The 17,624-nt window shown below is 36.9% G+C and overlaps 1 protein-coding gene across 4 annotated transcripts in view; it reads left to right on the top strand.

The window, feature by feature from the left end:
* LOC124593714 (schwannomin-interacting protein 1 homolog) overlaps positions 1-17,301 on the top strand; it is a 1,030,697-nt gene extending 1,013,396 nt beyond the window's left edge. For all 4 annotated transcript variants that reach the window (XM_047132026.1, XM_047132025.1, XM_047132024.1 and 1 more), the window contains exons 12-13: positions 4,778-4,877; positions 13,373-17,301. In XM_047132026.1, the coding sequence (XP_046987982.1) occupies positions 4,778-4,877; positions 13,373-13,490 (218 nt within the window). In that variant the 3' untranslated portion in view covers positions 13,491-17,301. The remainder of the gene's footprint in view (positions 1-4,777; positions 4,878-13,372) is intronic.
* The last annotated feature ends 323 nt before the right edge of the window (positions 17,302-17,624 follow it).

Below are 17,624 nucleotides of genomic sequence, written 5' to 3'. Positions count from 1 at the left end.
AAAAATAACCGCTGACAAACACCACAATTCCTGAAACACACTGTTGTCAAAATATAGATCAATGATACACAGAGCAACCAAAGTAAACATAGACAACATAACGGGAAATAAACAGAACTTCTGGCCAGTACTTGCCTGGATGAGGTCAAATTCTTAGCACTGGTGATAGACACACGTGAGCCTATAAGGTTCTTTCCTGAGGAACAAAAAGGGATGGGTTGGGTAAGATTTGACAGGAAGCACAAGTCTCTCAGACTGCAGAATGAGATGTCTCCCCTCATCCTGACTACAGGAGTGTCCCTCTCATCCTTGGGTCTTTATAACCTGCACTTCCCCAACCTATCCTTCTTTCCTCCCTGAGGAAGGAACTAATAGTTCCAAAGGTTAGAATAATTCCTTGTACTTTTATATGTATGTATTATGGTATTATGTATGTATTATGGTTCTGAGAATTTCACTTTCAGATGGTAAGTACTGACCAACAATTCTTTCTCATAATTTTGTAGCTTTCTCAAGAATTGTTTTTCTTTTCATACAGTGACCACAATGAAACAGATTCCAGTAGCAAGTGGCTTCCTTTCCTTCATAATTACCATAATACTGAACAAAACTAAAATGAAAAGGTACAAACCACACAAGGAAAAAATATACGAGTTACTAGTAACCCATAATTTGAATTATATCAAGAAAGATTGCAAATGTTTGTTTGACAATTTTGTGACATTTGCAACATCAGATTAACTTGTCAAATATAGTTAAAACACACACACACACACACACACACACACCAGAAATTTGTAAGTATTTCCCAAAAAGTATCATGAGCAAGATAAGTTAAAGAAACAAAATATTATGAATGGTGATAGCAAATGATTTAATAATGATAACATTATAGGCTTCCACAACTGTTTTGTATCAGGTAACCTGATGAGGAAGAACATAACAGCAAAGGGGATGGCAACTTGACTGCCTGGTGATCATAAATTGTTCAGTTATATGTACTGTGGTACACATTGGTAACATACGTTAGCAGATCACAAAGGTCTGGTGACATTGTTGGGTTCAGACACTTAAAAGGGGGCTATAGTGCTTGTTATGGATTTAGGAAAACAGTAATGCATGCTATGAAAGGGCCAAGCTTCAAGATTTATTTTTCATGTTTACTTTAGTTCTTCTTAGATTACAAATTTTAAAATTTATCCTTCCATGAAAAAAGTGCGAGGTGAGTTATTGAGCAATTTCTTGCTCTTGAACTTCCAAATTTTCTTGCTCATTCAACAAACGTGATACATTTGTAGCAAAATTACAGCAAACTGTGAAAACTAAGGAGTATGCACATGAAATTATATCCGTGCAATCACTCAGCCATTCACGAGAGCAGCTGATACACTCACTAATGTTTCTTTTGAAATTGACATCAGAAGGAAGTACCAGTCAAGAAACAGCTTGTGAGATGTCTGTACATTGTTTTCATACAAAATGCACCCAGTTTTGAAGTGAAAGGCAGCTCACAGTCAAGAAAATCGTAGCCCAACTTATACTGAGGCACAGTTTTTTTTAACACAAAGTTGTTGCCTGAGCTATGCTCGGCTTTGGTCTCGAAAGTGTTAACAAATCACACTTCAAATTGACAGACCATGACATTTCTATAAATTTTGACAGCATAGAAGAGATGGCACCTATATGTGATTTCTTGCCATAAACTGAGAAATAGGAATGAAAATCACCCCTTCAGTTTTAAGGCTTTTATTTTTTAAGTCATGACCAGTTTTGGGATAACAAATGCCCATTGCTAGGTGTGATTACTGCAAAAGAAATTAAGTGTGCTAAAAATAATTTTTACATCCACTTGTATTCATAAAATAATGAAAACTAATGAGGACTGCTGTGTATAAAATTCTAACAGTGATCAGGTTGTATATGGTGAAAAGTGAGAGAGGAGTAAGTTGCAATACTGTAGCAACAACTAATAACAGAACATAGAAACCACCTCTTCAGGCATGGTATAGGATAAGAACCAAAATACTAGTTCTATTATTTATTGCTCTTTGAATCACCTTTATTACACTTTTTCTACATATCTTTTGCATTGTTTACATCAGTTTATAATATTTTCTCTCTAGTTCTGGATGAACAATTATCAATTTAAATGTGAATGGCCAGGTTAGTTTGTCTCATGCCATTCATTTCCAGTCGTCCTAACAGAAGTCCGTAGTACTGTCACACCGAAGTTTAGCAATTTAGCTCCCTCCTTTGTGGGCACCACTCAGTGCTCTATGCTCATTTGTGTTGGTCATCTCAACTCTACCCAGTCTCACTGTACTTGGGGTTGCAGCACACAACATGTGTTCTGGTTCATATCTTATACCATGCATCTTTACCTAGGCAGTTTCTCTGTTTTATTATTAGTTGTCACCCCAGTATTGCGACTGACCCCTCTCTCTCTTTTCACCATATCTAGCCTGACTGCTATTAAAATTTTATATCTGATAATCCTCATTAGTTTTCATTATTTTATGCATACAAGCACATGTAAAACTTATTTCTAGCATACTTCACTTGTCTGCTTTCAGTAATTGCACCTGGTGATGGACATTTGTTTGCCCGAAACCAGTCATGACTTAAAAAATAAAAGCCATAAAGTGAAGTGGTGATTTTCATATGTATTATGATGCTCAGTTGCAGATGTTCCCCCAAACTGATTGTTCACTGAGGACATAATCTTCCAGTAGGCTAACACTTGGTCTTGTACTGCTCATGTTTGTGCTTTTCCAGGAGCAGTATCTTTTTATTGCCTTTGTGTTTGCTGTGTGTCACCAACAAAACCAGGCAGGGAACTCTTACTATTCTGGGATCTGGCCCTCTAATCACCATCTTCAGCATCCACCAATGAACTGTGGAACTGCATTGATACAGCATGTCAGTTGCAGCTGGAGAAATGATTGATCCTGAGATTTGCTCGAATTAATTTTTTCAGTGCAGAATTCTTATCCTTTATGGTTCACTCCTTGAGTAATTCACAAACTAGTTTTTATTCTCCTGGTGCCATTATTATTTTCCACCTCTGTAGCTGAGTGGTCAGCAGGGCTGACTGCCATCTGGGTGTTACCAATTCGATTCCTGGTACAGCCAGGGATTTTCCCTTTGTTGGAGGACTAGTACACAAAGCACCACACTCATCCTCTTGAGGCCAACAGAGGAGCTGCCTGATCAATTAGAAGCAGTTTTGAGATCAAAAAAACTCAACAGTGGCCGGGAGAGTGGTGTGCTGACCACATGCCCCTCCATACCATATCCAGTAATGTCATTAGTAGAAGATGACATGGTGGTCGGTTGGGCCCAACTGGCATGTCTAAGGCCAGAACACAGAAGTTTACATTTTGCCATTATTAGTGTGTGATACACCATTCACATGCAGCTGTGGATCACCAGGTGTTTTCCACCAGGCATATGCAATATTTTTGCAACAACAGAAATGGACTAATCTTTTACATTGGGATGTTTTATTTTATGTTAACAGTTGTTATTGGTTGTTCCCATAGACTTCCTGATGTGTTGCATATGGTCATTAAATGTTTTTGTCTCCATTGCTTTCAGTCAAATGAATTCACTTAGAAATCTGCCCACCTTTACACAAAAAAGTTTGTGTGGTAGGAATGGTGCGAGAGATGTAGAAAAGTCACTGTGTAAATTTACTGATCACCATACTTTGCACCAGTGTCCTGGGTTAAATTCCAAATCTCACTGAAGTATGTCATGGAATGAAGACCAATGACACTGTTGCTTGTGATCCATTTGTTGGATGTTAAGCTAAGCATCTCCCATCATGTTTTTTGAAACGAAGTAGACTATGTGATGGCATTAAGTTTCACCCTTTCCATTCACTTTCATTATCATCAAAACACAAACCTTACACCACACTCTGTGCATTCATCGCAATCACCTACGTTAACCAGTCCTACTTAAGTCACAATAAGCACATTTCACAAATGAAATTCATGCATTCAGTGCGAGTAAAGGAAGGATGCTTTTTAATATTAGTAGACTTGTGCTGCTATCAAAGTTAGAAATTTTGTTCGTGCATTGATACAGTAGTTTGTTTACATTGTACAATACAATTGTGAAATGCAAGCCAAAGGGCAGCATACAGATTTACCTGAATGTAACTGAATAAAATCCTTGTCTGTAACGACAACAACAACAACAACAACAACAACAACAACAAAAATTTAAGTTTAGTAGTGAAAGCTCGCTACCATTCAAAAGTGATATGCAAATATTGGGCAAGTGAAGGAGGACTAAAAAATTCACTTTGTATTATGAAGCTGAAGACCACCTATTATTGGGTAACAGTTCATAGAGTACCCATGGAGTACTAAATAATTTAATATAATGCAGTCTGCTTGATATATATTTTAATGATATTTGATCTTTCTTTGTTGTTGTTGTTTGCCTTGTAAAACCAAGGCCAGCTTTCAGTTTTCTGAATTCAAATGTAGCTTGAAAACTCACTTAATTGCAACAATTTGCTCTACTTGCTTCTTTTCTTTTGTCAATATAGTCTTGCTGCAAGTAGTATTTCAGGCGTATGATTTTAATCCATGCTTTATCAGTTATTAGTGTATTTTTCATATGAAAATAGAATCATTGTGTATGCAAATGATAGTACATCACTTTTTTAGCTAAATTCATTACTTGTTTCTCATGCCTAGATTTTAAACACTATAGATGTCAGCCAATGTTCACCGTGGTTAAAGTACTAAAAAACCTGTTTCAGTTTTGAATGAAGGATTGGTTAAGTTCCTGATGGATCGTGATGATCTGCACATGGAGCAAGATTCTATGCTTGTTGATATTGAAGACCTCACAAGATATTTGTAAGTATGGTGTTTTAGTTGTAACATAATTTAGTTTTTAAAATGAAAATTCTTATAAAATCTGTTACATTCAGGTAATTACTGAATGTAGTTGGTGTACAACTTTCTTAGACTGCTTCTAACCACATAAAGGAGATGTTGAATAGCAGAAGGCACATCTAATAGTAAACTGTTACATTTTTTTAGCTATTGGACAATGCCATTCATCACACACACACACACACACACACACACACACACACACAATCACACACAAACCACTGTCATCTCCAGGCACTATGGCCTCACTGGGAGCAGGTGGTGATCTTGGCTGGGTTGGATAGTGTGGATATAGAAGAGACGTGGCGTGGGAGAGAGAGCAAGATAGGAGTGATGGAAGATGTGTAATGTGGCCTGTGGAAGGATGGGGGGACATGTTAAGTGGAGCATGGGGAGAGCTGTGATGAGGAGGGGGAAAGGGGGGGAGTAGAGAAAGGGAAATGACTATGTGCGAGGCTGCAGTGGGAGCAGGGAAGGAGACAGAGGCAGGTGGATGTTAAGGACTAACAAACATTAAGGAGAGGGTGGATTCATGAGAACAAAGGGTTTGTTTCAAGGAGATTTCCCACCTGCCAATTCAGGAAAGTTGCCATGCTAGGCAACTGGATGGTCTAGCTACCACTGGCCACAGTTTTGTGAAGGCCATTCATGCAGACAGAAATTTTTTCAGCAGTCATGCATTCGAAGAATGTTGCACAGTGGTTGCTGCTAAGTTGGTAGACTACATGGCTGCTTTCACAGGTGACCCTGCTTCTGATGGGAGTGTGTGGTTACTTACACAGTTTCAATAACCAGCTTTAAATGATGAATCTAGGATTATACTGCAACCTCCTATGTATCACTCACATAGGGATCGCAAGAACTGTAGCACACACAGTGGGATTTTAATAATCATTCTTCCTGCGCTCCATATGTGAATGGAATGGAACAAACTTAATAACTGGAACAATGGAATGTACCCCCTGCCATGCACCTCTCCATTGTTTGAAGAGTATAGATGTAAACATAGTGGGCAGGCATAGCTAAAATCTTGCAGTCTAGTATTAAATGTGTGTGTCTGTTGTTCAGCAACACCCCTACATGGTGAGGTGCAAAGTATCCTAATATTCACATTGTTATTTCATCCTGGAGTCTTCATTATCAAATAACTTCCTGTAATGAAAGGCATTCTCTAGGGTCAGTCCAGATCTATCACCCAAAGGAGGCAACATTGCTGAACACCCATTTGTTATGTGGTTTTCTCAAATTTTTATGTTTGCCTCATTTACTTTTTCTCATTAATGTAGGTAAGAGCCAAGTTATAACATGCTCATTATCCTCCATTACAGTCCAGCAATTAACATAGAAACCCACTAGCTGACAGTTCATTAAGTAAACCAAAAGTATACATGGATCATAATAACATAGTGATTGTCGTTTAACTATTTACAAGGCTGCTACAATAGCAACAACCAATCAAAGTAAGCATTTGTTCTGTTCCGTTCACCATTGTCAAATTGCTCTGCTATTGCAGGTAGCAGTTACTGTAGCCAGTTACAGACAACACTTGTGGCCAGTAACCCAACAGTTACAATCTGTTTCCATTGTGTGCTTCTTTCCCTGTGTAGTGAGTTTGTTTTGCAATACAGAATGTCTCAAGCTTGCAATAGAAGTATGCAGGTAAGAGTGGTTACTGAACCGAATGTTCAGTGATCTGCTCACCTCACTTTTGTGTGGTCAGACATGCAAGTATGTGTGGTGTAGGAATATTTTAAGGAGAAGAGAGACTATGGTGTGAATTTACTGGTTCTAATGAAGGTAGAAAGGACAGCAGACACTTTGAGGATACATAAAAACACTGTTGTCAATGTTTGTAATTAAAAAATAATGTGCAGAAGAGGAAGTGGCTGGTTCATCTAAGATGCAGACACATGGTAAAAAGAGGAAAAGTCATTCCAACAAGATGCTGTTCATCATAGCATATACTAACAGTACAAGAGGAAAGGAAATCCAACTATAATCAAACTATGCATTATTCTTCAGGAGACAGAGTTATTCAATGGCAGTAAGACTTCTTTGTAACAGTTGTCAGAGAATTCTGTTCCAGGTACAAAAAAAAGTATTTATAATGAAGAAGTCTTATCTTTTGAAGACACTGTCTGGCTCACATTTCCATAAGAAATCTCATCTTGTTATTGGGGGTACCCCTCTGCGCAAGTATTCACACTACAGTTTGTACTACTTTCATGTTTTTAGTTACTGTATTCACATAAAGACTTCAAATCCATTTGAGCACCCCTTTCATACTGAATATGACACAAATACGTAAATCATACTGATTATTGTCCCCCCTCCCCCCATGAACCATGGATCTTGCCGTTGGTGGGGAGGCTTGCGTGCCTCAGCGATACAGATAGCCGTACCGTAGGTGCTGTCACAACAGAGGGGTATCTGTTGAGAAGCCAGACACATGTGGTTCCTGAAGAGGGGCAGCAGGGTTTTCAGTAGTTGCAGGGGCAACAGTCTGGATGATTGACTGATCTGGCCTTGTAACATTAACCAAAACGGCCTTGCTGTGCTGGTACTGCGAATGGCTGAAAGCAAGCAGAAACTACAGCGATAATTTTTCCCGAGGGCATGCAGCCTTAGTGTATGGTTAAATTATGATGGCGTCCTCTTGGGTAAAATAGTCCGGTGGTAAAATAGTCCGCCATTCAGATCTCTGGGCTGGGACTACTCAGGAGGACATTGTTATCAGGAGAAGGAAAACTGGCGTTCTATGGATTGGAGCGTGGAATGTCAGATCCCTTAATTGGGCAGGTAGGTTAGAAAATTTGAAAAGAGAAATTGATAGGTTAAAGTTAATATAGTGGGAATTAGTGAAGTTCAGTGCAGGAGGAACAAGACTTCTGATCAGGTGAATACAGGATTGTAAATACAAAATCTAATAGCGGTAATCAGGAGTAGGTATAATAATGAATAAAAAAGTAAGAGTGGGTAAGCTACTACAAACAGCATAGTGAACGCATTATTGTGGCCAAGGTAGACACGAAGTCCACACCTACCGCAGTAGTACAAGTTTATGTGCCAAGTAGCCCCACAGATGATGAAGAAATTGATGAAATGTATGATGAGATAGAAGAAATTATTCAGACAGTGAAGGGAGACGAAAATTTAATAGTCATGGGTGACTGGAATTTGATAGTAAGAAAAGGAAGAGTAGGAAACATAGTTGGTTAATATGGAATGGGTGCAAGAAATGAAAGAGGAAGCCGCCTGGTAGTATTTTGCACAGAGCATTACTTAATCATAGCTAACACTTGGTTCAAGAATCATGAAAGAAGGTTGTATACATGGAAGAGGCCTGGAGATACTGGAAGGTTTCAGATTGACTATATAATGGCAAGACAGAGATTTAGGAACCAGGTTTTAAATTGTAAGACATTTCCATGGGCAGATGTGGACTCTGACCACAATCTGTTTGTTGTGAACTGTAGATTAAAACTGAAGATACTGCAAAAAGTGTGAATTTAAAGAGATGGGACCTGGATAAACTGACAAAACAGAGGTTGTAGAGAGTTTCAGAGAGAGCATTACGGAACGATTGACAGGACTGGGGGAAGGAGATATAGTAGAAGAAGAATGGGACTGAAAGGCCGAAGTCTAAACAAGGCCCGGGTAGACAACATTCCATTACCACTACTGACAGCCTTGGGAGAGCCAGCCCTGACAAAACTCTACCATCTGGTGAGCAAGATGTGTGAGACAGGCGAAATACCCTCAGACTTCAAGAAGAATATAATAATTCCAATCCCAAAGAAAGCAGATGTTGACAGATGTGAAAATTACTGAACTATCAGTTTAATAAGTCACAACAGCAAAATACTAATGGAAATTCTTTACAGACGAATGGAAAAACTAGTAGAAGTCGACCTTGGGGAAGATCAGTTTGTATTCCATAGAAATGTTGGAACACATGATGCAAACTGACCCTATGACTTATCTTAGAAGAAAGATTAAGGAAATGCAAACCTACGTTTCTAGCATTAATATACTTAGAGAAAGCTTTTGACAATATGGAATGGAAAACTCTCTTTCAAATTCTAAAGGTGGCAGGGGTAAAATACAGGGAGCTAAAGGCTATTTACAATTTGTACAGAAAGCAGATGGCAGTTATAAGAGTCGATGGACATCACAGGGAAGCAGTGGTTGGGAAGGGAGTGAGACAGGGTTGTAGCCTCTCCCCGATGTTATTCAATCTGTATATTGAGCAAGCAGTAAAGGAAACAAAAGAAAAATTCAGAGTAGGATTTAAAATCCATGGAGAAGAAATAAAAACTTTGAGGTTCGCCAATGATACTGTAATTCTGCCAGAACCAGCATAGGACCTTGAAGAGCAGTTGAACGGAATGGACAGTGTCTTGAAAGGAGGATATAAGATGAACTAAAGCAAAACGAGGATAATGGAATGTAGTCGAATTAAGTCGGGTGATGCTGAGGGAATTAGATTAGGAAATGAGACACTTAAAGTAGTAAAGGAGTTTTGCTATTTGGGGAGCAAAGTAACTGATGATGGTCGAAGTGGAGAGGATATAAAATGTAGACTGGCAATGGCAAGGAAAGCGTTTCTGAAGAAGAAAAATTTGTTAACATCGAGTGTAGATGTAAGTGTCAGGAAGTCGTTTCTGAAAGTATTTGTATGGAGTGTAGCCATGTATGGAAGTGAAACAAGGATGATAAATAGTTTGCAAGAAGAGAATAGAAGCTTTCGAAATGTGGTGCTACAGAAGAATGCTGAAGATTAGATGGGTGGATCACACAACTAATGACGAGGTATTGAATAGAATTGGGGAGAAGAGAAATTTGTGGCACAACTTGACTAGAAGAAGGGATCGCCGACATGTTCTGAGGCATCAAGGGATCACCAATTTAGTATTGGAGGGCAGCGTGGAGGGTAAAAATCGCAGAGGGAGACCAAGAGATGAATACACTAAGCAAATTCAGAAGGATGTAGGCTGCAGTAGGCACTGGGAGATGAAGAAGCTTGCACAGGATAGAGTAGCATGGAGAGCTGCATCAAACCAGTCTCAGGACTGAAGACCACAACAACTGATTATTGTAAAAGAGAGTGCACGTCCTGTTGCTTTTGTTGAGATATACAAATAACAGGAAAAGGTAACATTTTATGCAGAGGAGTGCAATTGTTATGTTTAAGAAATATCACAATCCTGTTAAGTGAACTCAGTATTGCGCATGACCTGGGAGCATGAGGAAACAAGTCGGTATGGAATCACACAGCTGTTACTGCTACAGTAATACTGCTTGTGCATGAATGTACCGACAAACCCACAGCATTGCCTCCTTCCATGCTAAGCTGTGCTTCACTGTGAATCACTTTGTTATTTTGATTCAGGTTCTAGTCATCAGTATGACATTAAAGTTTTATGCACATAGTATCATCATGTAATGACAAGTAATAAGAAAAGTTGTATTTGTTATTGAAATTTTTGCATTCGAGTAGTGTACGTGCATTTGGCAGTAGATTTATCAAAGGCCAGATATTAAGTCACTGGTAAATACTCTACAAGTTTTGATAATATAAATATTATGCTCACAGCGAGGTTGTGTAAGAAATTAGAAGCCAATACATACCATTTTGTCTGTGCAGGGCTATTAAGAATGAACATAAAATAATGATTTGAACTGCTTGAGGGCTCTGGAAGCTATCCACTGGATTGTTTGATTCATGATATTATTTTAATAGCATATTTACAATACTGCAATAATGTGAATGAATTACACTTGTTATTTTCATTTGCTTCTGATCCAAAAAAAAAAAAAAAATCATTTGTGTTTATATCCACAGTACTTGTCGCTCATGAGTAAATGAGGTTGTATGTTAAAGTTTTTTGTAAGTGTAGACTTTTGGAAAGGCTACTGAATGTAATTTTCCTGGAGAGCTTCTAGTAGAAATTTACATGTCACTCACTTTCTATTATTTCAAAAGATAAATGGAGCTGTGTGAAACTAAAATAAAGTCCAACTATTATAAACAATTTGATAAGTAAAGATAACTGCTTATCTTACTGAGGATTTTGTGACTCATTCTTTTATGGAAACATTTATTTATTACACTTACATAAGTACACTGCAGCAAGAAACAAAAGTTAGTAAGTTCGCAATGAAATAAAATAAATATTCTGAGGCTAAAGAAAATTAAAGAATTCACGCAATTAATTAATTCTGCACACAGTTTAAAAAGAATACAGGCAAGTTGCTGGAGAGTAACACAGGTATGGCAGTATTGATAGATAGAGGTGGAAACCACTGTGCAAGTTAGGTAGTTCACTTAATACCTGTCCTTAGGTGCCGAAGCATAACTTCACTCTAGCAGTCTCACATACATGCATAGTTGACTTGCATCACAGCAAAAGCATTCCAATTCATTATCAAACAGAGTCCATAAATATAGTGTCATTGTTTAGGAAAACAAGAGTTATGATCAGAACACAGCATCAACCTATTTGCAGAGAATGAGACAGAATTCGTAGCTGCTAGGGATTAAATCAGCCAGCTAACTGATTACACATGATGAACTGAACAGAGATGCCATGTTTTCCTTGCAAGCAATACTCTTATTGGAATGTAGATGTTATGATACTTGTCAATAGCTCCATATCTTCAATTGATAAGTCTGACTGAGTTACAAGAATGGAGGCATTAAGTTTAACCCTTCACTTCAATTTTCAGACGCACATGTAAATTTATCTGCTTCATTTGTCTCGCTTTGAATTGCTTGGTAATCACCACACAGTCCACCACTACTTTGTTGCAGTTTCTCACTAAGAAGGAATTCTAATTAATACATGAAATTTTGTATGCTGGGTGAAAAGTTTAACATCAGCGTTCTTGCTCTGTTAAGTCTCTCAATACTTTTTACGTTGTCAGTTTGTATGTTCTGAAACTCTTATTAAAAATGTGCATGACATTTTGTGCACCCATTGGAAAGTAGCCTACTGGTACATTGTGAGAGCTAATCATTGTTATTAAACAAAGTGATGAATCGTTAACACAACTGCTTTTGCGAAGCTTCCAGCTGCTGTGCATGCAGTGTTGGTGACAGGAAGTCCGCAGTAAATATAGTTTCTAACATATATACCATAAATACTTAAAAAGGAAAAGTGACTTACTCATGTATATTAAGCACGGAGATGCTGGAACTGACTCCCTTCTTTGTTCAAGTATTTCTGATAACTGTTTAGGAAATCGCTCATTACACTCTGCAATTTCCTCTGAGAAATGACAGCAAATTCTTGACAAATGCTAGTTTTAAGTTCATCTAAAGTATGTGGATTTGATTTGTACACTTTCTCATTTCTGCCCCCACCCCCAGAGATAAAAATTGCTGTGGTGAAATAAGGATATGAGGATGCCATATTTTGTTGATACCTCTACCTTGAAAGACACGAATTTCCTATAATGAGAAGTTGGTTGTACGTGCCATCACTGTGTCCTGTTGAAAGGTTGTGAAAGAATGTTCTCTTCTCTCTCAGTTAATTGACCAAAAAAGGTGGCATAATGTTTTCCACATATCTCTCACTGTTAATTGTTTTTCCTGGAAAAATACAGGAGCTATTATTTTCTCACCACTAATAGTGCACCATACTCCTATTTTTTTATCATGCAGAGTGTCTCATGTGTTACAAAAGGCTTTTTAGAACTCCAATAACAGTTATTTTGTGAATTAAAGTATCCACAAAGGTGGAACAATGGTTCATTTGAAATAAAGTTACATGCACCCTATTCAAAATCCATTCACAAAACTACAACCTTATTGCAGGGTCACTCAGTTTAAGATCTTGGAATGCAGTTATTTTATTGGGCTGTAACTCGGTAACTTTGTAGGAATTTGAACAGAGCCGTAGGAAATTTGAACTGGTTTCCCAGGAGACTTTTCCAGAGCATGCGTAGTGTTATCCAGAGTTTTTTTCTGTGAATACTGCATGTGGTTGTCTAAGTTTCCTGTCAAGAACACTTCCCACTTCGTGAAATTTATTTATCGGTTGATGAATCGTACTTTGATCAGGATCTCGAACATCAGGAAATTCCTCTTAAAGCAATTGTCTTACTGCACATGCTGATTCTGTCTGCACCTATGAATCATACATGAATACTCTATGGCGAATGGAGTATTTGTATTTCACCATTTCATTTGAAACACTTTCACTCAATACATTGCATTGCATCACCCAACAGACACATGCTACTTAGGCAAACAAAGGCCTCTCAACAGAGTGGAAATATATTTCCCACCAGTGCTGCCTGCAACAAAATACTTGCCAGGTGATTGTGTTATGAATTGACCATCCTGTATAACAATATTTTGTATTTATATAAGTGCATCCACGAGTGTCAGCTCTTTCACCAGACTGCCTGGACACTTCGATCGTGACATAAAACAAAATTATTTGTTACAGGGGTGCCAAAGAACAGTCAGTGAAGGAGCAACAAGATGTTCAGCTGCTGAACCAGAACAACAATCTCCTTTCACCCAAGCCAAAACTCAATAGGATAGCAGGCTTAGTGAAGAAGTAACAGACAGTAAAAGTCAGAATAAATTATGTAGACTGAATCTCATTAATTAGCAAACTGAAATTATCAGTTGCTTTCAAACACACTGATGTTCCGATGGTGACAGACAGAAAGCAGTAATGTGTTGATGTGATGTGTTTTGTTCCTTGTGAAAGTGGACAACAAACAGTGAGCAATGGAAATGGAAAAAAGCAGACTAATAGATTTAAAATTACATATTCATTCTTATTTGTTTCCACCTAAGCTTAATGCTAATTTTTGTATTATTATGTCTCCTTTTTTGTATGTGTAGGCTATAATTTATAGTTGTCTCCAAGGACTGATTTGTGTTAAGTTCTTCTGCAGTGTTACGTATAGATTTCATATAAAGGTAGTAAGAACTCTGGAAACAATATTACTATTTTCAAAATAATTTATAATTACATAAACTTTGTAAATTGCAACTGTATTGTGTTCCACTATGTACAGAGTCTGAGATTTCAAACACGTATCATAACTGTACATTCCAGTTTTAAGAAAAATGCATTTTATTACAGCTGTGTAGCATAATTCATCAAAATATGTTCTGCACAAGAACAGTGTAATATCATTTTGAATATGACTGAACAGTTAATATCCCTAAGATTACTATAGTAGTTATTCTGGAAACCATTAACTCTGAACATTTGATATACCAAGCGATTGGATTCAAGATGTAATTCCAATAAGCAATGTGTTTGGAAAAAATATTTCTTTACTGAATTTTGGATGTTCCTTTCATAATATTTTGTACATACATTTACATTTAATAATGAATTATATATGCAACAGTGATTTTAGTTTTTGTAAGAATGGATATAATGTTTATGTACTATATATATATGTGTGTGTGTGTGTGTGTGTGTGTGTGTGTGTGTGTGTGTGTCATTACTTGTACAACCAGTTTCAAGTAATTTAATGTGAACAGTGAGACAGAACACTTTTTCAACTATTTATTGACAGTAATTTAGCACAGAATGTGGCCAAAGTAATTCATAGGTTTCTATTTTTCTTATTCTTATGCATTACTACTGTGAAAATTGTGAGCACTGTATCAGTGATGTGAAAGCATTACCCTGTTTTTATCATGGGCAGTTCATAGATATGCCATTTCAAATAGAGCAGCAAATCCAGTAAATTACTTTTTGCAACACCATGTGACCTGGCATTCGGCGATTATAATTTCAAATTCTTACAGTCAAAACCTGAAACCGACATGTTGATAAAATACTTCAATTCCATGCCTACTTTTACTTTAATATCATACATAAATTGCACTTTGTATTGTCCTCCTTTGTTATCTTCGTCAGATGTGCAATAGTCTGCTATACTTTCAAAGAAACATATCAAATGTCCCACCTAAGACAAATGCCCGAAATATATTGATTCGAGATAACTTATGTGGTTATTACAGCAAGTTGCATTTTTTGTACATGTCTTTATCATGTACTAGTAATTGATGTAAACGGAGGAATACGTCACACACACAAAGAGAGGGAAGAAAGGGAGTGAGAACTACAGAAATTAGTGACAGGCTCAATGGAGGCAGAGAAAGAGAAACATAGAGTGTGACAGTGGCAATATACGTGAACAGAAATGAAAGAGAAGAATTACAATTTAAAGAGGATGGAATAAGACTGGATGAACAGGAGTGAGGTCTGCATCCTACTTTCTTGAAAATTATGGAATATGTGTTAATTATCAGTTACTGAATGGGAAACAGTAAGCTCTTGAGTTTCAGCACAGTTTGTTGAGATCAATTGACACAAATGTGTTTGAATTCAATACAAGGAATATATTTCACATGAAAAAATTGTTGTATGTCTTATTACATGCATTTCAGGATAACTACACAGGTTTTAGACTTAGATGAAACAGTGGCAGAGAGAGTAATGCATGGGCAGCATGTACTGTAGCACTGGACAGATTATAATAGTTAAAAGATTTTTGTGTGCACTTATTTTTGCACATGTTCCTTTCAGGGCAGGGCAGAAAGACAGCAGTGCTTAATCATTATGTTGGCAGGAAGAGTTTAGAACAGATTATGTAAAAATGATAGGCGCCAAATACCAAATATATAATCAGATGTTGGTAAATTAACTGGAAAAACTGTTTATTGGCAATCAGTCTCAGGTAAATGTAGCATATGAATTATTTTTAAGTCAACAATGCATGTTCTAAGATTTACTGCATGAGAAATGATATCTTGACCAAACTGAGGATACAGAACATTTGCATTATATGGAAAAGATGAAATGATACACTCTCAAAGATTGGGCTATTTCTGGACTCTGTGGGATATGTCGATGTCCTGTAAGCTGCTGGGGGACCTGTCACTAGAAATTTAATTTGTGGAAACTATTTAAATTGCTGAGTTATTTTCAGGTCACATGTGTTTTAAGTAGTGTAGTGTTCTCTTGCTACAACCTATACAGGTTAGGATGTTCTCATTAAGGCCAGCCTTTTAACTCCTTACCAGTAGTCACCTGCACAGTAGGAATATGGATACTGAAGAAGTCTTTTTAGTGCTTTATCAATACCATTGATTTCATTCGTAAATCTATTGATTGAAATTCTAAATAAGTCAAAAATAATATGGAATTTCTTCTTTTTTGCTATTGATTTTCATATTTATTGTTTCTTTGTACCTTCATCTATTAGTGCTTTTTATTATTATTTCTTCAGTTCATGTCCTCCTCATCATTTGTGTGGGCTTCTGTCTGATCTGGCAACTGTTTTATTTTTGATGCTTCCTGCCCCTGTCTTCTCAATTTTTAAATATTTCATTTGTCAAAATATCATCATTTGCATTCCAGTTTATAACAGTACACAATTTTAATGAAGAGATAATTGATGTTCAGCTTCAGTACCATTAGTAGCAACTGAGGTAATATCTGTTCGGATGATTAAAGGCATTTTCAACTATAAAAGTGTCATATCAAAGATTGTGCTGAACTAAGAACTACTGGTGATATATATTATATAATGGCATATTTATGAAATTATTATTAATTGAAATCTTTGACTATGTCTTGAGATAGCTCAGAATTAAACATTCCATGAATTATTCACACGTTCACACCCACTTCTATCATTTCTAACCCATATAAAACATTTAATGCTTTCTGTGCTAGTGTGAATGTTGATGCTAATTGTTGTATGAAATATTATATTAAATGATTGTAAATAACATTTTTAGACATGTTAACATCTGTCCTGTAGTTTCATGTATTTTAGATTGGAACCAATTTAACGTGTGACAGTGATTTTGTTTGTTTGTGTGTGTGTGTGTGTGTGTGTGTGTGTGTGTGTGTGTGTGTGTTTTGTTTAGTTCCTGTTCAGTTGTATAAAGATGTGATAACACGTAGCTGCCATTTGATCTGTCAAGTCTTCAATACAAGGTCATGTGGATACTGAATTAATCCAATGCACCATATATTCTGTAGTGAAAGTAGCAATCTGAATATATGTTGTTGATACTGAAGCTTGTTATCTGCTGCTTAAATGCACTCAAAACATATAACTGTTAACTTGTAAGTGCATCATTTTACATGTTCCAGGTCTCTTAGACTAGGGGCCAAATTGTAACTGTGCATCCACATCATATTAACAGAACTTGCTATATGCAGCTTTAAAGATAAAATGTCTCTCATTAAAATGCTTTGTGATATTTGTTAAATAAAATAATATGATGTCTTGCTTGTTCCGGGTGATTGCAGGCAAGCTCCTCCAGTTCTGTTGTACAAACATGTCAAAATTGAATGAAAGAGAAATAAGAATATTTGCAGCCATATAATCATTTCTATAAGCTGATTTAAATTGACATTTTGTATGTTTCCAGTGTTATCCCAAATCAACTACTCAAAATTTTTGGTTTTTAGTTTCCTTAAAATTGCCACCATACCCTAAATCCCACACAGTGGGAAAGAAGCCTAAGAATAACTTGACTATAATGCACCCATAAAGCATGACTGGTTTCACTTTGATAAAAAAAAAAAAAAAAAAAAAGGTACTGTGATTGCTGGACTGAAATGTCATTCAGGAGGGAGGAAGTATTCAAATTCATGTTGAGTTATCCTGACCTATGTTTTCCCTGGTCACTGTAAGTGGATTTCAGCA

The sequence above is a fragment of the Schistocerca americana genome, chromosome 2 (genome assembly GCF_021461395.2).
Source record: "Schistocerca americana isolate TAMUIC-IGC-003095 chromosome 2, iqSchAmer2.1, whole genome shotgun sequence".
Taxonomy (NCBI): domain Eukaryota; kingdom Metazoa; phylum Arthropoda; class Insecta; order Orthoptera; family Acrididae; genus Schistocerca; species Schistocerca americana.
This window is presented reverse-complemented; position numbering and strand designations above follow the sequence as displayed.